This window comes from Apostichopus japonicus, chromosome 5, assembly GCF_037975245.1.
Source record: "Apostichopus japonicus isolate 1M-3 chromosome 5, ASM3797524v1, whole genome shotgun sequence".
Taxonomy (NCBI): Eukaryota; Metazoa; Echinodermata; class Holothuroidea; order Aspidochirotida; family Stichopodidae; genus Apostichopus; species Apostichopus japonicus.
Window position 1 is genome coordinate 22,361,757 of NC_092565.1, and position 21,623 is coordinate 22,383,379.

Below are 21,623 nucleotides of genomic sequence, written 5' to 3' on the forward strand. Positions count from 1 at the left end.
TAATATCATCGATATCTTCATATTGTACATAAATTGACACACAAAAAGACAAAAAGGTTCAAGCAAGTTCAAGTTTTAAATGAGAGAGCACAAGGGAAAGAGGGAGGGGGGTGGAAGTGTCCCCACATACCAGGTAAAAATAACGACAATGTTCAGACAACTATAAGCATAAATATTTGTTTTGCAAACCAACCTGCATTAACTAACTATTTTACTATTACCACTATTCAGCTTTTTCCTTGCCTTTAAATCGCCAGTTTCACAAAACCTAGGCATTACTTGCTATACAATATCAACAGAGAAAGCTGCTGTTAACGACCCTCATAATTTAGTTCTTTCAAGTGTATAAAATCTAACAACGACTAACTCGATGTTACGAAGCAGTCTTTCCTATCTGGTCAAATAATATATGACCACTGACTGGCTGTACCACCTTGTACAAACAAAGAGAATAAGCTAACTGGAAGGACAGATGGTTCTCTAAATATTGTGAATGAGGTTGTTGCATAAGGTGAGCAAACTATTTTGATTATATATAAAAATCAATACTGTCGTATAGCAACAAAACATCTTTTGTGTTCAGCTTAAGATAAAATGACAACTTGATTGTTTGCGCTGAATGAAATGTAATCTTTTTTGTTAGTTTTGCAATAATTCATGAACTATATGAATATCATATCTGTTAATGGTTGGTAACATTATAACAGAGCAATCTAGTTATCACACGTAGGTGACGTTAAGTGGATACATCTCAATTCATGCTGTTACAACTTACATTCGATTAATCATAATTACCAAGTTTATGAACCATTGTTAGTAAGAGACAGAAAATGTTGTATTGCACAAAATTTAATGTAATGCTAATTTCATCATTGCTGGTGCGATTTCACATTTACAGGGACACTGTCTTCTAATCATTCTGTTCAGTACACCCTGGTTTTGTCTCAATGCACTAATATAGCTTTAAAGTATATCACCATATAATCTATCTTTTGTTTATTATATTGAAGCAACTGCTCAAATCATTGTGCAAAATTGACATTTTATCCTCTGCATATGAAGTCTAAATGAAACATTCTGACTGATAACTTTAAAAGTTTGGCGGTAACAATCCCTAAATCAAAGATTTAAGAAGTAGGTTACAATAAAAAAGTATTACCTTAAATGGTAAAATTTGTCTTCTAAACAGACTAGAATATTTGAAGAGTCAGTGTCATCTTTAGCATCCACTGAATATGTCGTGGGTGTGGTGGTCGGCAAAACAGGGCGGAAGAAAGATGATACATCTGTTGGTTGTGTAACTCACAGTAAGGTCAATTACATTGCTTGGATGTTTGTTCAAACTTAGCATTTCAATTTACACTTTTTCCATGTAGTTACAATTTTTAGCTCAAAAGTACAAATTTTAAGTTGGGTAGTAAGGAATCTGTCGTGTCCAAAGCGGTTCATTTAGTTCTGAAACATCAGAAAAAGTCAAAATAGTATCTGAAATAATATACATTATCTAGAATTGTGCAATTTGTATACTTCAGCCCATGCAGGGGTGAATCTGTTTAGGACATCAGTTATAGTTTTGCCAATTCTCTTCCAAAATCCAAGAAAATGCAGATCGGCCATCAGCTTCCTGATGGAGATATCTGCATCATCATTTCCTCTGCTTCCTCTCTTAATGCTTCTGCTCTTTCAGCCAGTTCCAGCTATCGAAGGAGAAAACAAAGGATAAAGTAAAAATACCATGAGGGGATAATGAAATAACGAGCATAGATTACAAACGTAACAACTGTATGATCAAACCAGGAACAGAAAGTAAAAAAAATAATTTATAATCAAATTGTTTGAAAAGGCAAAGAAATATTTGGTAAGAATGGGCTTCAAACCAGTGACCTAAGGAATATGGGTACTGTGTTCTAACAACTTAGTTAATCCAGCCCTAAAAATTTGGAGAGTGCTAGGGATAAGATGGCAAGAATGGGTCAGCACAAAGGAACTGCTAAAGAGAGCAAAAATGGGACTACTAAGCATCAAAATTCAGTAAAGAAGATGGAAATTCATTGGGCATATATTGTGCCAAAACCCAAACAATGACAGCAACATCAGCATGACTTGGGCACCAGAGGGCAGGAGAAAGGGAGGGCGACCAAAAACAACATGGCGCAGGACAGTAGACAAAGAGAGGGAGAGGGCTGGTTGGCGATCCTGGAATGAGGCCAGAAACGCAACTGCCGACCGAGATAAACGGAGACGCTCTGTGGAGGCCTTATTTGCCTCTAGGCAAGAAGAAGACAGATGAGATGAGAAAAATTTGTTGGAAATGAAAACGTCTTCTTGTCATGGTTGCTGGTCAGAAGCCTTGTTACTTTGCAAACCATGTGAGCAGGGATGACACCCAGGTTTCATTTTGGTTTCAGTTTGGTTTCATTTGGACTAGAATCCCAACGGGGCATGGTAGATATTAAAGAGGACATTCGTTTGTAGAATGTATCAATAAAACACATTCAATTTAATGAAACATTCCAGTTTTCAAGTAAATTAGCAAATTTGTAGTGCAAGAAAAAAACACTCACTCAGCTTACAGTAAAAAAATAAACTCTTGCAGAATGAGAACACTATATAATTAATTAATGTTTACTCTTTCTTACCAAATTATTTCTACCGTTTAATGACATCAACCATGACCATGTTATATAATATAGCTTCTTCATACTGAATGTCACACAAGGGATTGAAAAACTAACAAAAATTCTTTCCTGATTTAGAAGAATATAACATTTCTAAACCACCCAACCTCATTCTTTTCCTCGCTTCCTCTTTAATATGAAGGCATCTCACCTTAGCAGCTGATATTATTTCCGTGGCTATCTTCTTCGGTAAATGTTCTACATCTCTTACCAGGGTTTCAACGTTAGCAAAGGCCAAATGTCGTAGCGTCTTGTACCCTGCTTTGACAAGTTGCCTTGCACGACCCTGCGGGAGAAATTGGTCATAGGCACACTCTGTATTTCTCTCAAGTTTAAACTGATAAAAGACCCTAAAAAAAACTAATAATTTATTTTATGATGCACATCGTTGACAGACAATAAAACTACATCCTTATTAATCCTACATATGTGCCTCTCAGGTGTTTGCAGTCTCATTAAAGGGAGTGAAGACATGCGCAAAAAGAAACGTCTAATGCCGGTAATCTGATCTAGTTTTGAATGAGGTGTAACAGAAGTGTTAGACACCACCATCGGTCCCAGAAAATACACACACACAGCTTGCTACCATCGGCAATTAGACACTAGTGTACAGTCAGTACATACAGCTGCGGTCAATACCCACAGCACAGTGTACCAACAATGCAGCGATGGACATCTCAGGTCCAGCTAAAGATAACAAGGTATCACGTTTCATTACTGTACTGTCTGCATTTTGTAGCGACACGAACAAAACGTCACTTGCAAGCAACAGAAAGTTAACTTTTTCATATGGCCCAATGCGGTTTGGGGCGAGTCTTCAATGCCTTTAAATACTGAGCCATCTGAAGTCCAGACGGTAACATTAACATGTAGGTATGGACTGAGGAGCAAATGTCATCGTCACATTTAGCCTTAAAGGAGCATTCCAGAGATTTATATATTTTAGAGGTGAATATCTTGAGAACCGGGACAGCTATAGAAACACTAATTGCACAGCTATTGAACAGCTAATTGCACAGCTAATTGCACAACAATGAGTTACCAGTTTGACTATAAGAGATTTCAAGACTATAGTGTCTAAAATTATCCTTTCATATACTTAAATGAGTTACCAGTTTGACTATAAGAGATTTCAAGACTATAGTGTCCAAAGTTATCCTTTCATACACTTTTTAAAATGAGTTACCAGTTTGACTATAAGAGATTTCAAGACTATAGTGTCTAAAGTTATCCTTTCATACACTTAAATGAGTTACCAGTTTGACTATAAGTGATATCAAGACTATAGTGTCTAAAGTTATCCTTTCATACACTTAAATGAGTTACCAGTTTGACTATAAGAGATATCAAGACTAAAGTGTCCAAAGTTATCCTTTCATACACTTTTTAAAATGAGTTACCAGTTTGACTATAAGAGATTTCAAGACTATAGTGTCTAAAGTTATCCTTTCATATACTTAAATGATTTACCAGTTTGACTATAAGAGATATCAAGACTATAGTGTCCAAAGTTATCCTTTCATACACTTTTTAAAATGAGTTACCAGTTTGACTATAAGAGATTTCAAGACTATAGTGTCTAAAGTTATCCTTTCATACACTTAAATGATTTACCAGTTTGACTATAAGAGATATCAAGACTATAGTGTCTAAAGTTATCCTTTCATACACTTAAATGATTTACCAGTTTGACTATAAGAGATATCAAGACTATAGTGTCTAAAGTTATCCTTTCATACACTTAAATGATTTACCTGTTTGACTATAAGAGATATCAAGACTATAGTGTCTAAAGTTATCCTTTCGTACACTTAAATGAGTTACCAGTTTGACTATAAGAGATATCAAGACTATAGTGTCTAAAGTTATCCTTTCATACACTTAAATGAGTTACCAGTTTGACTATAAGAGATATCAAGACTAAAGTGTCCAAAGTTATCCTTTCATACACTTTTTAAAATGAGTTACCAGTTTGACTATAAGAGATTTCAAGACTATAGTGTCTAAAGTTATCCTTTCATACACTTAAATGAGTTACCAGTTTGACTATAAGAGATATCAAGACTATAGTTTCTTAAGTAATCCTTTCATACACTTTTTAAAATGAGTTACCAGTTTGACACCTGACACTTCCAGTAGAGGTAGCAAGTCAGCTGTGGCACAATATGAAAGGTCATAGGTCACTTTACCAAGAAGTTGGTGGATTGCCCAAAACTGAGGAAGATCCTGTCGGATGTAAGATGCAGGAAGAAGAAAAAAGAATGAAAAACAGAAAATTGGGTATTATGTAATAAAGGAATTGTTTTACATATTTTATAAAAATGATTAGCATATACTTAGTAGGCCAGCATGATATAATAATAAAGTTATAGATCAATTTTCATTGTTTTAATTTGTTTTCTTTACTCTGGTCATCCTAATCTTGTGCATGATACCAGGAATGGATGTTAGCTCTAGATTCAAATTTTCAAACAAGAAATGTTTCCGATTTAGAAGTGAATATCCATTATTTAACAACACTGTAAGTGATTAACATATATGTTTGTGTGTTCACAGTGACAGTGCACTACAAAAGTAACCAATATTAAGATAAATTTAATCAAATTATATCAAAGATAGTAAATGTCATCAATAATTATGTGAACTGGTCTGATTGTGATCTTTTCAAGGCACTTACTCATACATAACTATTAAACTGTCAAATTTATATACACACTGTAAGCTTGACTTCTGCAGTGCTAGATTAAACAACAGGTTGATACCAAAAATTACCCCTCAAACTAAACGAACATGAAATCATTTCATAACAGGGGTAGGGGTGTTTACTTCACAATACTCCTGGGTCAATAGAAGTTTCTAGCTCTTTCACAATACCATTTGTTTTTAATAAATACCACACACCGTGGTCTTACCTCACAGAATCTCTGAATACTGGACGCAAAGCTCGCAGCCGAGGTGAAGAGACTCTGGACAAATCCTCGGGATACTTCAAAACGTTCTGCGACTTGCCAGATGCTCTTACGGTTCAGGATATTCCAAAGCATTAGTGCCAAATAAAACCGTTTGGCTTGCAGTTCTGAATGGTCTGTCTGAAAGGTATTGACATTGAATGGTCACATTCAGTGATGTACATGTGGCAAACTGTTCAAAAGAGTGGGGGGGGGGGGAGTGGTGCATGGGAGAGAAGGGGTTGGGGAGGAGGTAGACTATTTCCAAGGATGAATCATGTTACCTAATGATTCCCAACAGGGACATAAAATAGCGCAGCATTTGTTTTACCTAGAGTGGTGGTGAAATGCTGATCAATACCACCTGCCCTTTAAACCACCTCCATACAACCCCCCCCCCCCACAAGATGGGAATGGGTGACAGTGTCTTGTCTGTGATGTCACAATTGCATGTAATCTTCATGACCTTAACTTTTCCCTGTTATAACATTCATCTTGATTTGTCCTATAAATGTGACCTAATTGACATATTTGAGATAGCAATCAATTGAGATGGAATTAAAGGCAACACCAATATCTTATATATTTGGGTAAGAATATTATTTTCAAGCGAAACAAAGACATATTCTGCCCAATTTTTATGATGAAATCACTTACTCTGCTTAGCGCGCTGTCGTTGGATATTATTGTAAAAATTTTGACTTGCAAAAAAAAAAAAAATCGTTTGTTTGTTACAAAACCTATTACTAGGATTTCATTTTCACCTACTAGCTCAGAAAATTTACCTTTTTTTTTTTTAAAGCTGTCAGATATTCCCATAGAAATATATCTGTATCACTTTAGGATATCAGATTCAACAGGTCTGTTAAGAGAGTGGAGAACAGGGGGAAGTGGGGGGGGGGAACAAATCAATTGGATCCTAGCCAATTCTTCCTCTCCTGCCAATGCTGGCATTCAGGTTTAAGCTAACACCCCAGAACAGATGCAAGGAGTGTTTAACCGGATGAAAAGTGTCAGACTATTACAGATATCTGAAACTTACAAACTTCTTGGATGAAGAACCAGTAATCTTGCTCTTAACGAAATGTTCTGTGATTCCAATCAGTTCTGCAACCTTCATCTCAGCATCACAAAGAGTAGAGAACTGGAGAAAATAAGACACAAAGAAGAGATGAAAAGGAATGTAGAAAACAAGAGGTCTGAAGATAACAGATGGATGAGGTTAGAATGAAGAATAGACGGGAACACAGACGATCATTTGCAGTAAATGGGGAAATAAATAAATTAACCAAAAAAACACCAAGATAAATATAAATAAAGAAGCAAGCAGCTAACTAATTCAGCAACAATTTTAATGAAAAACTGTAACTACCTTTAAAAATCCAACTTAAATTGATCATTTTTTTGTAATAATTAGTCTTTTGGTTAAAAACCATTAAAAAATATGGAAAATTGTGATACAGTATTTGAAGATGGTTCATTTCATGGTTCCCCAATCAAATCAAAGTTGCATATTCACTGAACTTCAAACTTTGTTTCTCCTCTCCCACAACCCACCCCCTCCCCCACCCCTGCATTAAATCTGCTTCCTCTGCCCCCTGGGTCCAAGGAAACAGACGATGGGACTGATAGAGATTAAAGATAAGATTGGTAGAAACCATACCTGTCTATTGAATATCAACCAGTCTGGTACGACGGTCAGAGTTTGCTCGTAGGGTGTGACCAGAAATAGAAGGTGAAGCGTATTAGCTAGAACCATGCCTTGGCCACACACTTGTTCTAAATCTTGATAAAGACGACTGCATTGATCAATATCTATGGCTCCTAAATATGAAAGGATAATATATATGCTTTTAGACAATAAGATTAATTGACTGTAGGATGGGTCTTAAGCAAAACCTTCAATAAAGCATTTAAAGCTACATCTATCAGTGCAGGTTGCATTGTAATAACATTTTCATGTTCAACTAATTAGCAATGCCAACACAGTTTATAGTGATCATCTATTTAAACTGTATGTAAATATAAGTCTATGAAAGGCCTACAGAGAGGCATAGAATTTTAGCCACTTGCTATAAAATAGAAAAATGCAAGTGCTTAAAAAGTCTAACGGCTAAAATCAGTTTTCCTGAATCGCAACACAAATCAGTTACAGCACACGATTATGGAATAGAGAACACTGCCATCAATTCAATTACCTGAGGTTGGTAAGGATGGGGTGAGGGGGCATGAGGGGGCAGGGGAGAGACACTTGAGAGGGCATTACCAGAACTTCAATTGGCAAGCTATATTATAAATGAATTATTCAAGTCAGGAGGATGACTTTCAAGTTGTTACACTGACCTTTAAAGGCAGCTTTGCCAAGACTCGTTACTTCTAGTACAGATTGGTCGGACATTTCGCATCTTTTCGTTTTCACCAGTTTTTGTTCGATAAGCTGCTGAAGTGCTTCTTCTGTCAGTGATGGTACTTCTCTATGATTTGCGCTTCCCTGGATGCCGAGCAAGGTCTTACTAATGAATGTTTGTATCGCCTCTTTTGATGCTGTAAGCTGTGAAGATTGATCAAACTATTTCTATGATTTTTCGGTAGACATAAAGAGATGCAACTGTTCAAATGGCAGCATTAAACAGTAATGTGTAAGATTTTCCTTTCAAATGGATAAAAACAAACTTTCTTCTTTGCGGTTATCTCAAGGCTTGAAAGCTATCTCACTTTAAAGTAAAGCAAAAAACGGAACTGAAAAGGAAAAAAAAAAAACACTCCTTTTTCTTTAACGACTGGAATGTGGTTTTGTGAAATAAGAATCGGAACCCAAACAGGATAAGAAGCTGACAAAGAAATGGTTTTATATGGGTTGACACTTAGCCCAGTTAACACAGTGAATTTATTTAAATCCTGGTCCAACAACTACTTTTATTGCACTTTAGAAAATCCATTTTTCTTTATAAAGACTTGTTTTTAAACACAGTATCTTTCCTTTAAAGGAAAAGCTGATTGTGTGAACATAATGTCTTCTGCCACCTAGATCTGCCACCTAGATCAGAAAGAAAATGTTGATGTGCTGGGTCAGTGTCATGTTACTTAATACCTCTAGAAACAACATAAGACCCATCAACACCTAACAGTTTCATACGAACACAACTATTTGCATATGAAATCTGGACTGACATTTTTTGTTTTAACCAAGTGAATATATAAAGTGTATCTAATTATCATGATTTTATATCATGTTAGTTATAACAGAGGGGAATATTGCACTATATATACATGAGTGGTTTTCCATTTTTTGGAGAACACAAGAGTACAGTACATGCACAGCTTGAATGTAACCCAAGCCAGCCGACTTGTTTTTTTTTGGCTGGAGATAATGTGTCATTCATAATGGAAAAGAAAAATATACTTCAGTTAAATCGAAAAAAACTTAGGTCAATATCTTTTCCCAAATTCTAAATATACTTTTGGAATGTACACTATTATTACCAGGTAAAACCAGAGAGACATTGTTAGCTTAATTGTCATGACGACATTACAATTAACTGCATGTTGCCAGAAACTTTCATAGGATTTAATTTAATTTTCATAACTTGTATTGGCACCATAGAAAATGCTATTCAGGTATGAATTGACCTTGGGATGCAGAAAAATCTCCCACCCCCCCTAAACAATAAATTTAGCCACCAGAATATCCCTTTAAATGATATAAAGGCAGAATGGACTCACCTGTAGAGCAACTAATGACAAAATGAGACTACGAAGGCCCTTTCCTTCATCATGGAGCAGGCTACTGTGGCATCCCTCAAGGGGAGAGTTTAACATGTCTGCTACCTACAAAGGTTGGACAAAAAGAAGTAAACACAGAAATCAAAACAACTGCTTATACTTTCGCAAGCTTTCTTCAAAATTATCGTGGGATCATGTACAACAAACACATCAATTCTGAGACCAACAACCTTTATTGAGATTAGCAGCAGTGAATGGAGAAATAAGGTTTTTTGGAAGTGTGGGGTATCAAAAAGGATTCATTAATAAAATGAGTCACGCAGTAACTAATGATAACCCTTTGCCCAGATATAAGTGGTAATTAACCATTTTATTAACAGAGATTATTGATATACATTGACGCTGAGTAATTCACATGGAAAGCTGACCAGGAAACGTAAAGATATGTTTTACAATTGAATAAAAAATTTCTGAGTTGACACACATATCAGAAATCAAATCAAGAACAACTTGGCATATTCTGTAAAATAGTACCACTTGGGTTTTCTTGTTTTGAATGAAAAAAGTCTGACCACAGTATTAACAGACTATTAAATACTTCCTATTAAGAGTCCGTTATGTACATTGCAGATGAGAAATACAAAGAATGATTAATACATTCTTCAGAGCTTCTTCAGTGATTCTCATGTTTACTAGGACATCTCTCACCTGTTTACGATCTCTTTCCTGAACGATCAGGATACTCTCCCCGGTTGAATCAAAGCCTGCCCTCCCAGCTCGACCAACCATCTGCTTGTACCTGCTGCAGGTCAAAAAGTCCCTGGCTATGTAAGGACTTCGGAGGATGACCCTTGTAAGAAAAACGACCCCCAAAAAAGAAGTGGCCAGAAGAAGGGTATTGTAAAATGACTAATGTTGGCTTTTCACGGTTACTTTATTAATAAACATTAACTACTGTCCTGCAGGCAATACTGGTATGAAGCATTGCCATTCATCAAGAAAATTGTTTGAATAATTCATGTTAATGCGACAGAAACAGAAGATTTCTTTCTTTGGGTAAGTTGACACCATCAGTTCATGTAGACATGCAGAAAATCAGATAACTACTGATGTTGAGTTATGTGTGCAGGTATTAATAGATGTGTCCATCTACTACAATGGATATAAAAGTTATACTACAACTTGGAGAGAACCTAACACCAGAGATGGCCCTAGCAATTAAACAACATCAAAGATGGCCCTAGCAATTAAACAACATCTGAAATTGGCCACGGGTCAGGGTTACTTATATACCGTCGCACCTAGGCTACAGTAATCACAGCAGCTTAATCTTTAGGTTATAACATTAGGCCTTAATGTTAGGCTCAATGTTAGGCTTAAACATAACAACAACCAGTGACAATGTTATACTTTGTTATACTTATAGTAATAGTATTAGTAGTACTACTGTCACTACTAGAATAGGCCTATATACAGTATGCTATACATTGTTGTTTCAAGTTTAAGGATGATTTATACCTCTTTGCGGGTAAATTAACACCAGCAGCTAGAGTGGACGTACACGTTAGAAGACACAGTGTTCCATCATTGTATGACTCCTCAATTAGTTTCCTCTCGTCCATGGTTAAGCCGCTGTGATGATAGGCAAGGCCGTACGGGACCGTTCTCCTCAGAGTGGAACACAGGTTATCGTCACACTCTCGTCTCAGAGCAAGTAACAGCTCTTCCTTCTCCTGCTTCTTGTGAGCTAAAATGGTCTTTGATACATTTCTAAAAAGCAAAATATAATAACAGGTCGATATGGGGTTATATCTCTTAAGGTATATATGCATGTGTGGTGCTATTGGTCTTACAGAGGTAATGTCAGTCAACAACAACTTTCAATGTGTAATAACACTGTTTAGTTTATCTCTAGTTTTTCTTTTATCTTATAAATCTTTTATCTAGTTTATCTTATCTCTAGTTTATCTCTAAAAGAAATGAGGGGCTTGCTCTCATCCACCCTGACAGATTTGAGCTGTCGTCCTGAGGAATAAATACCACTACTTTCAATTTCAAGTTATGGTTGCATTCTCATAACATTGTGGAACTTTGGAAATACATAACTGAATGGCCCAACTCCAAATCTCATAATTCTTCTTCCACTTCTAAAAAAACTGCATATTTCTTTATGTTATTTCCTTGACAAGATCTATTCAAATACTAACAGGATGAAAGAACAAAGAACAGAAAAGCAGAAACTTACCTTGGCATATATTTGCATATAAGCTGTGCGACACTTTGACAATTCTTTTTAGTTGAACAGAAAATGAGGCAAGAGTTGTAAGGTATTACTTCCAAAGCCAAACCCAGCAAATGATCTGGGTCATTTTTCTTCATTGCACTATTATACTGTAGAAGTCAAACAAGAGAAATGAGAGAGGATATCTTTAAAGCAGAGTTCGAGGCTTTTCCTCTGAATGAAAAGTTACTTCAGACGGTGCTGAATCATGCAGTTCAATATATATAATACTTTCTGGCTGAGTGCTCAAGTAATGCATTATTTTAATTTTTTTAAGATTGGGCTGGGTAAGTGGTGCAACGGTATCTAGGGCTAAAGAAGATCATATCAATATTTCGATGTTACAAATAGCATTTCTGTTTAAAGTGAGCAAATAACTGAAAGAGGCTTGGAGCACTGGATCCATTCAATCCTTCATATACCCACAATTTGTGTAATACTTTTGTAGTCAACTGAATTTGTTTGTCATAAAAATACTAAAAAGCATCTGACTGCAATACCACTGTAGAAATTTGATCATCATGCATAGCATTTTTGCAGGGCATTACTTTGGGCTCACATTTTGTATAGCACTTTGAGGTGCATGAAATTTACTTGTCAAAATATATTAAAAGTAGTTTGATTTTGTGCAAATAAGCTGTGATACATCTTTGCATAATTTGTGAATAAATGACTCCATTTTCTATAACCTTTTTCTAGCCCTATACAATACCAGATAAATTAATTCCTATGCTGAAACTATGGGAAATTTGACAGTGACATAACATTTTGAATCGGAAGAAATTTTCAAGTATAGAAAAATAGAGAAGACTGTGTTTTGAGGGATAAGCACATCAAACAGAGGTTACCAGCTGTACTCACAGGGAAAGCAACATTTCTTGAGTGTGTAAATCGATCGTCCGGACAGAGGGCGCTTGTGTTAACTTGATAGAGCCCATCTCCTATCTTAATGTGCTCAGTAAGCTCCACCTACATGGGCAAGAGAATAGATGCGTAAACTTGACGGTGCACATTGTAAAGAAAACTATAAATGTCAGGGCTTGAAATCCTTGAAAACCATCTGAATGAGGTTCATGGAAAAATTAAAAGTCCTTGTGGGAATTCCCCACAAGAAATATAAAATTGAAAACAAAGAAATAATAAATAGAAACAGATATATAAAGGCTAAGAGTTAAATATATGCGAGCACACAGTATTCGCCTATATTTTTCATTATAATTTATCCTTATGTATCAGGAGTGCTCAGTTGCTTTTCTTCCCAAGTAATATTGGGAAGTTGCCAGAACTATCAATCATGTTCCCAGATTCAGTTCCTCCAATCCTCCTGTTGGTATTAAGCCTTTCATATACTTTTATCTAATACATACAGTACGTATACAGTCAACTCCAGGTGCTAATACATATGTATGTATCTAGGAATAAAAAATGACTGCCTTTTGTAGTACTCACTGGACGGAATTGACTTGTATAAGATTCGGCATCTAGATACTTGGATATGTCTTGGATGTTGCTTAGTGTGGCACTCATACCAATGATCTGAGATAACCCAAGGTGCAGTAATTTGGATAACATCCCCTCAAGAGAAGCACCTCTTCTACTTCCGTCCCCCAACATATGAAGCTGTGTAAAAGGAAGAAAGTTTGTGTGTCATTTTTTCAAATTTTTTATCTCTGCTTTGCTATTTAAAAGTTACACTGTTGTGAGCAGCAAAATTCTTTATTCCAAATGTTTAAAATGCTTGATAAAGTCATTATGTGTCAACCATTGGTACATCTTCCAAAAGGTTGATTGAGAAAGTGTGCGGCGTACCAGATGTGGGACATAGAGTGTGAAGTGCTAAAGCACATTTCCACGTTAATTGCATGTTTGATAGATGGTAAAGTGAATAACATACTGGAGACTAGTCAACTGGAGTGAAGCTTTTAATTCACTCATCTAACACTTGTTTGTTAGTGACACAGTTACTGCACTGTTTCTTAAACTACATGTTGCAAAGGATACCTCCCCAGCTGACACCACACCCCCCTCCCCCCCCTTCTTGCTGCCTCCTATAGGGTCCTTAATGGGGACTTGAGTGTCCCTCCTGATTCTTTTTTCTACTTAACTATAAGAAAGATTGCAATTTTAGCTACTTATATAGCATCCACTCACTTGCTAATACTGTGCCTACTGCCTAACAGACCTACATAAAGTAGATCATGTTTACAGTAAACAGTGAGATAACAGAAAGACAAGCAAGAGCATTATCTGGACTGATCTTAAACATAGCAACATAATTCTGACCTCATCCACAACGACAAGTCCGATTGAGTCAATTCTCTTCTCAGTGATGAGGCTGTTCACAAGGCTGTGGGCTTTTTCTATGGTACAGACAAACAAAGCATTTTTCTTCCTACGCTTTCTTGGTGGTATCGAACCTTTAGTACCTGCATATTCTTCCACCAGAAAGCCTAATTCAACCGCTAATACTGACAACGATGACACCTGTCGAAAGTATGTACAAGAAAAAACATTTGCAAGTACAGAATACTGCAGAAATACCACAATATGTCAGGTTTACAATTTATTAATGGTGGAATTGCTACCGGATAACTGATGAGGGCATAAGTGGAGGATCATTGTCCCTTCTCTGCTCTCCCCCGCCCACTTTCCCCATCTTCAATGGGATTACCTCAACAACTCATCCATTAATAAGACTGATATATAATACTTGTAATTGCTAAGAAAAATGAGCACATTGTTCACAAATCTCAGCAGGGTTAGAAAGGACTGCACGTATGAAGTTTTGAAGCTGTGTACAGTGTAAGTTCTCTTCTGTTAAGTTATTAGGAGAAAACTTGGTTTGAAACCAACGATTGAAGTTTGTGAATCCTTAGTGGATTCTATGGAGTATATCTGGAATCATAGTTGGCTTCCATTATCTGTTTTCTAACTTCTATACACATACTTATATTAAACAATCTGTGTTCTATACACATACTTCTATATTAAACAATCTGTGTTCTATACACAAAATTATATATTAAACAATCTGTGTTATGTGTTCTATACACATATTTATATTTTAATCAATCTGTGTTCTATACACATATTATATATTAAACAATCTGTGTTCTGTGTTCTATAAACATACTTACACATTAATCAATCTGTGTTCTGTGTTCTATACACATTCATATATATTAAAAAATCTGTGTTATGTGTTCTATACACATACTTATATTAAACAATCTGTGTTCTGTAATCTTTGTTATGTGTTCTATACACATACTTGTATATGAATCAATCTGTGTTCTATACACATACTTATATATTAATCAATCTGTGTTATGTGTTCTATACACATACTTATATAATAATCAAACTGTGTTCTGTGTTCTATACACATATTCATATATTCATCAATCTGTGTTCTGTGTTCGATTCACATACTTATATATTAATCAATCTGTGTTCTATACACAGACTTATATATTAATCAATCTGTGTTCTATACACATACTTATATATTTCTCAATCACCTATCATAAAATTGACAAATTTTTCCTTTGGTTTGTTCTTGAAGGAAAATTGTTTGTCAAACTTTCATAAAAATTGGAACCACAGAACAGTGACAAGTGAGAACCCTATACAGTACATACCTCAGCATGTGATAAAGCACCAGTTGACAATGAAGTTATACATGTATGTTGCTTTTCAACAATCAAAGCAGGTAATAAGTCATTTACTCTCTGAATTTGTCAAAGTCACATTCAACTTAACAAAACATTTTTTTTTTAATAATTGTAAATTTAAACATTTCTGATTTCTCCGAGTTAAACAAAACATACTCTATCCGTCTCAAGAGTTGAAAATATCATGTTTAGTGTAAAGCCAGCTGCACACTGTTTGACTGATCATGAACTGACTCAACTCAACTGTCGTTACGGGGACAATCTTGGTTAGTCCGGCAGTGTGCATGTCCTCGAGACTATGACCTATCAAGATTTTGCCAGCTTTAAGTCGTGTCGTCTTCAGTCGGGGAAAACTAAACATGTAGCGATTCCCTGACTGGCAGACGGCAGTGTGTGGTGGTTCACGACTAAAACCGCAGTTTTAACAAATTTAAGCAATCGCTTGGTAATTTATTCGAATCTGACCTAAACTAGCTCTGGGTCTTTAATTGCAAACAGATGCTGTGTGCGCTCATCAGTCAATCAGTATGCAGGGTTCAGTTGTCAGTCTGTGATGGGGTCTTCACAATAATCAGAACTAGGTCCCAACTGTCAAGTTGAGTCGGGCAGTGTGCCGAGGGCTTCGAATTAAAACTTTGGAACTACGGTAATACCTTTTCCTGGACGATGGAGACGTACGGTAATATCAAGATGGCGTCCTTCTGATGGCAGAGCAGCTGCTGGAATATCAGAATCTCAGCCACTAAAGTTTTACCACCGCTGGTAGGCAGAGAATATATCAAGTTCTTGCGAGACTTAACCGATGGAAGTGTCAAACATGTATGCTGCCAGTCTGAGGAAACAACATAACAGTGAGTGGTGCATGACTCGATTAGCAACATTAAAAGAATGAAGTGACCCTAACAAATGGGTCAAATTTATGTATAACATTTAATATGCCTTGGTATATTAATATAGAACTACCAATTGAAAGGTTCTTGGTTTTTAAATTAGGTGCAAATTTTAATGGTAGTCCGGTAGTCCGAGACGAACAAATTTCTATTCCGACAACAAAACCAGTTGTGGGGTTGTCAAGGAGAAAACTAGATATTTACATCAAATTCAAATCGCATTGTAACTAAATACCCCCAAGTGAAACGATAATTTGTTATCGCCCCCAAAGCTGATATTCTAATCACCAACCAACACATCACTCCTTCAGTGTACAGTAAATCCTACAGTGATATAGTGCTCATTTGTTACTTTGCTACCTTTCTTGAGAAACCAAATTTTATGTTGGGACAACCAACCTGTAAGGCCTGGTTTGGGGGACAACCAGAAAACATCCTAAAAAATGTGCAGGGAAATTCATCATTTGGAGAACTATCCAGTACAGTGGCTTTAAGTGCATTAGTTAATCTCAATAAAACCCTCTGAATAATTCTTTCAACATCTCGTAAAAAGAACAAAACATATTTGGCAATCCAATCCATACAGTTCTATTTCAAAACATGATACTGTACAGTAGCATGGACTTTAATTACTTAAAGTGACTTTCTAAGACTGTCAAAGATCAGCATAACATGAAAAGACTTCAAAAGAGAATATTATATTATATAATTGTAATACAACAGCATGCACAAATTTGTATGTAGTTCAGTCATAATATTCTGTAACATAACAGAACAAACTACTGTATGCACAAATTTGTATGTAGTTCAGTCATAATATTCTATAACATAACAGAACAAATTACTGTATTGTGGTATGAGCTGTCTGCGTGTCATACAGTCCATAATTGCTGATAAAAATTCATTCCACGATTGACCTCGGTTGAGATTTTCGAATGAAACAAAATTCTGGTCAATAAGCAGCAAATTACTTTCTTCACATTAGTAGCTCAGATAGAGATTACAAAAGCTTACCATATAATGTTGTAATGCCCCTGTGTAACGTCAGTAACTCTTGGACTTTGCTTGGAAGGCCATAAAATGGTCCAATATCTTTGTCGCCTTTGTCATCGGTATCTAAATTAATCATCTCTTTCAAGGCGTCATCGACTCTCACTCTGCGATTAACGCTGGAGGAACGCTGACCTATGGGAGTGGATTCTCTAGCATTCTTGTGCAGCTTTCGCTTGAGCCTACTTCCTAAAGATAAATTGAAGTCATTGGAAGTTTCTGACTTCTGAGATTCCACCTGATTTATAGAATTGGCTCCACTGTCTTCATTTGGTATTAAATTTCTTCGTTTGCAGATAGGAGATTTGTTTGTAATATTGTCATCAATTTCCTCATCAGGTTGATTTTGCTCGTTCTGTGATGCTTCCTGTGTGTGAGTGGTCAAAGCATCAATGCTTTGGAACCAAGTCTCTGACTTTGTGCAATTTTTATCTCGACTGAACTGTCTACTTCGATGGCAGTCTTCCTCCTTCATAAACTTGTGTTGATGAACGAGATCAGGATCAGCCTGTTTGTCATATTGGGTACTAGATACCACAGGCAGCAAAGCAGAATGCTTTTCTTGCCTAGAAGCTCTTCTATCTTGCCGTCCTTTCCCCTTACCGTCACCACTGCCAATATTTATCACGTGATCAGAAATTCTGCTACAATCACTTCCAAACAATTCTGGAGATCCAGAGAGAATAACGTTAACTTTCTGGACCAGGTCGAAAGGATCGAGTCTTTGAGTTCCATCCTGTTCTAGTACAGTCTGATCGCCTCCATTTGTCGGTGTGTTGACCTTTATCTGACTTTGAGCGACTAGACTATCAATATCGAGATTATTGTAAATCGAATCGTCGTCCCAGTCAGCAGGCTTTGGCACATCAAGAGACACTCTCTTTAAAGACAAAGGAATAAAGTTTAACATAGAGAAAACAATTACAGTATGGCAAACCAAGTCCAAGCAGTCAAGGTGATTTTAAAGTACTGGTCCCAAATAATTTAAGCATGCTAAAAATGAAGTAAAAGTTTGGAAAAGTCTCCTTTCTGGAGATTCTGACTCAACAGATTATTTTTCCACTTAAAGAGGCATTCCCTTAGACCATTGGCTGTCTCTATAAGGTATAGTATATGCTATAAGGGATTTTCTAGTGGATGAATATGATTGCTTAGCAACATTGCTGAGAATTTTCTGAATGTTTAGGCATAAACCACATTCTCATGGCACTGGGTATCTTGATAATATGATTTTCTCAAAGTTTGTGATATTTTGTTATGTATCTGGCAACAGCAGAATGGATGATGTCATCAGGGCACTTCAGCATAACATGTCTTTGATTTTCTTTATAATTTGTCAATCATTCATCCACAGGGGAAAGAAATATTTCTAAAAAACAAAAAACAATACATTTTGATGGGAGTTCTAAGTACAGAGAAACATGTTCTAAATGTGAACAGGTTCTACGATAAATCAACAAGAAGATTTCTATAAGCACGAGTAAAGCTTTTGAAGGGCATATGCTCAAATAACACCATGGAGTAGAAGTTTAGCGTACAATAGTTAAAGTAAGTTTTTATCCTCGATATAAGTTTCACATCTGTTGTCACCAGAAGATCTAAGTACATTTGTTTTAAGTATGAACATGGGAGACCATTGTATAGATTACTTACATATTTGGAAGCACTGTGGCTGACCATTAAATATGTTTAATATGAACCTAGACCAACTGAAATTGCTTAAATTGGTAACATTCTCACTTTAATACCAGTTTGTATTGACTTTAATACCCACTTGTTGGTATTTGAAAGAATAGTAACAATAAAATGTACTGGAGATTGGTTTTATATTGAAATTAAAAAAAAACACTAGTTAAGAATTTCTCTCAACCTGCAGTAAGTGCACAGTTTGTTACTATGCTGTTGTTCATATTGGAGTTTAAACATAGAACATTGAACTACTCTTTACATTAGTTGTGTTTTGATACAGTTAAAAGTTTGACAAGTATGCGGACAAGAATTTCTGCTATAATGAAACCAAGTCTTTGATCAAGAAAATGGAGTTAACATATTTATCAGGCTTTAAGGATATATTTGTGGAAAATGAAAATGATGCTTATGAAGTAATTAAAAAGTCACAGGAACATACATGCATCGTACTGTAAGTCGATGCATAAATAGTACTAATTTTGATCTGTGGTATGTAACATTCTAAGATTAGATTAAAAGCAAAAGATAACAATGAAATAACAAACAAAAATTAAAGTTACATAAAGGACAAAAAGTATTTAGGGTTACTCACTTTTTCCTTTGTACAAGTAGAAGAATCAGTTTCTGTCTTATTTCCTGAGATTTTCAAGTCTTGTTTCTGTCGCTTTGAATGAACGTTGGAAGCTAAACTCCCTTTACGCTTCTGAGAAGAAAGAGCTCTTCGAGTAAGATGACTCATTTATGCAAGTTTTCCCTTACTTCCATGAAGGAATTTAATCACTCACTGCAATGAAGAAGATGAAAGATACCACTGCACAATTTTATACTAATCTGGATTATTTTTTTGGCTATTGGTCATCTTCATTTTAAGCCTTTTCATAATATGAAATCATGTTCATAATGCAACAGCTTTCAAGCAAGATGGTCAAACTTTGTACCTCACCTTCAATGAGTCATATTTAGTGCATGAAATTTAATACATACAAGGAACAAAGTATAGACCATATCTTTTGAAGGAAAATTAAAATCTCATCTCACTTTTATGAATTTTATTGACATCAAGTTCCACATTCACATACCATTCAGGTTATAGTTGTTGTTAAACAGGTATAATAGGCCATAGCTGGCGAATGTTCCCAGAAGTTAGTTTGGCTTTTTATACTTAAAATTGGCTTTGACCTAGCCTAGGCTACAGGCCAATTGTTATGTTCCTACGTTTTGTTTGTGTTGTTCCATGCAAGGTGCATATGTCGTACCTACAACTAATACTTTTACTGTACTACTAGTAGGCACAACTTAGGCCGAACACTGTTAGAGCCTAACAACCTACTACTACTGTAGTACTACTACTACATTAGTCCGCAGGTGCTCACAGTGTAGCGTAAAATTGCATGCATAATCTAACACTAGTAACATTACTTAACAAGGTCTAGGCCTAGCCTTCTGATAAAATTGTCTTCTTCTTCCAGTATAGTGCTAACTTCAACTTTGAAGGCTCATGCACTTGACTGACAGGTTGGCTATGTGGACATTAGTCTAACTGGATTAGGTTTTTAAAAGCTTCAGCAGATTGGGCCCTAATAATAGTAATAGACTCCTTGTATTGTAATGTAGACTAAGTTATGCATATCACAAACACAACTAATGTTAGTATAGGAGTAAGGATACTTGTATTTAAGCTTTTCGCCAATGCTACAAATATATTAGAATGATTGGATACGACTTTGGCTAGTAATATCCGTATTAACTATTATATAGGCTAGGACTTAGTACTGCGGCCTGGCTTGTTAGGCTCTATAGGCCTAGGCCAAGAGCAAACATTAACTTTGACCGCTACAATAAATACGAATTTGTACTTTGGGTCAACCTGCGAAAGCTCCGACATCCGACCATGACAGTTTAAGTAAATACTTCAATATGCATGTAAGTCTATGCGATTTGTCTCTTGACTGCACATTAATAATTGGCTATTTTATTACCACCACGGTCAATCGGTGTATTTCGAATCATTCTACCTTTCGCTAAATGGGTACCAGTATAGGCTAATGAAAATTCAATCGAACCGCCTTTCTGTCTAGTTTGACGCATAGTATTATTGCTAAACCTTCGAGCAAGCTCAATCCTCACACAAGAACACATTTATGTACGCTGGAAGTTTACAAAGTTAGCAAAAAGAGTACCATGCAATCAACTTGAATCAAGTGATAAATTTTTCGTTTCATTTTTTTTCGCTTTATTTTCACGAAAATCCCATCAATATAATGTCTTAGATGAAACACTGGCAACAGACCATGTCCAAACGTTGTAGTATATAATAATAATTTTCAATAACGAAGTTTGGAGATCAAACACTTCCAAATGTTAAGAAACAAATAAAAAAAATTGCAGGACAAATTTACATATGGGATGAGGACCCAAATTGGATATAACAAAAATCGAAATTTTGATCGAAGATGAGTCAAGTCGAAATGACGTTGCAAAAAGGAGTAATTTCGAGAAAGCAGTGAAATTTTTATGACAAAATATTGGCGAAGTATCATAAAAAAAATTAAATTTCAGTCATAAAATGTTGAATATAGAGAAAAAAAAATTAATTTCGATAGTCAAGTTGAAAAGTTAAAAAAAAAAAACCGACCTGTGAGGGGGGAGGGGGCGGAGGGGTGTAAGTTGTTGGTATGCTACTCTAGCAC

The 21,623-nt window shown here is 35.9% G+C and overlaps 1 protein-coding gene across 4 annotated transcripts; it reads right to left on the bottom strand.

Annotated features, from left to right (window-relative positions):
• Positions 1-41: 41 nt before the first annotated feature.
• On the bottom strand, positions 42-21,199 carry LOC139968046 (helicase POLQ-like). Of its 4 annotated transcripts, none has more exons than XM_071972354.1 (18): positions 21,114-21,199; positions 19,526-19,717; positions 17,209-18,124; positions 15,958-16,136; positions 13,914-14,114; positions 13,080-13,250; positions 12,492-12,599; positions 11,595-11,740; positions 10,868-11,119; positions 10,058-10,199; positions 9,350-9,454; positions 7,970-8,177; positions 7,290-7,450; positions 6,669-6,770; positions 5,591-5,767; positions 4,791-4,904; positions 2,830-2,964; positions 42-1,697 (listed from the first exon to the last, which is right to left on the bottom strand). In XM_071972354.1, the coding sequence occupies exons 2-18, from the start codon at positions 19,670-19,672 to the stop codon at positions 1,617-1,619; spliced, it is 3,345 nt and encodes a 1,114-aa protein (XP_071828455.1). In that variant the 5' UTR covers positions 19,673-19,717; positions 21,114-21,199; the 3' UTR covers positions 42-1,616. The 4 variants fall into 4 exon arrangements, with proteins under 4 accessions (XP_071828455.1, XP_071828454.1, XP_071828452.1 ...); XM_071972353.1 differs by lacking the exon at positions 21,114-21,199 and adding an exon at positions 20,913-21,028; XM_071972351.1 differs by lacking the exon at positions 21,114-21,199 and adding an exon at positions 20,790-20,968.
• Between the last annotated feature and the right edge of the window lie 424 nt (positions 21,200-21,623).

Coding starts and splice junctions, on each gene's coding strand:
- LOC139968046 (XM_071972354.1), bottom strand. CDS start 19,672: ATGAGTCATCTTACTCGAAGAGCTCTTTCTTCTCAGAAGCGTAAAGGG. Junction 14,115..15,957: donor TCTCCATCGTCCAGGAAAAG/GTATTACCGTAG, acceptor TACTTTCGACAG/GTGTCATCGTTGTCAGTATT. Junction 8,178..9,349: donor TGTCATTAGTTGCTCTACAG/GTGAGTCCATTC, acceptor CAATCTTCACAG/CTTACAGCATCAAAAGAGGC.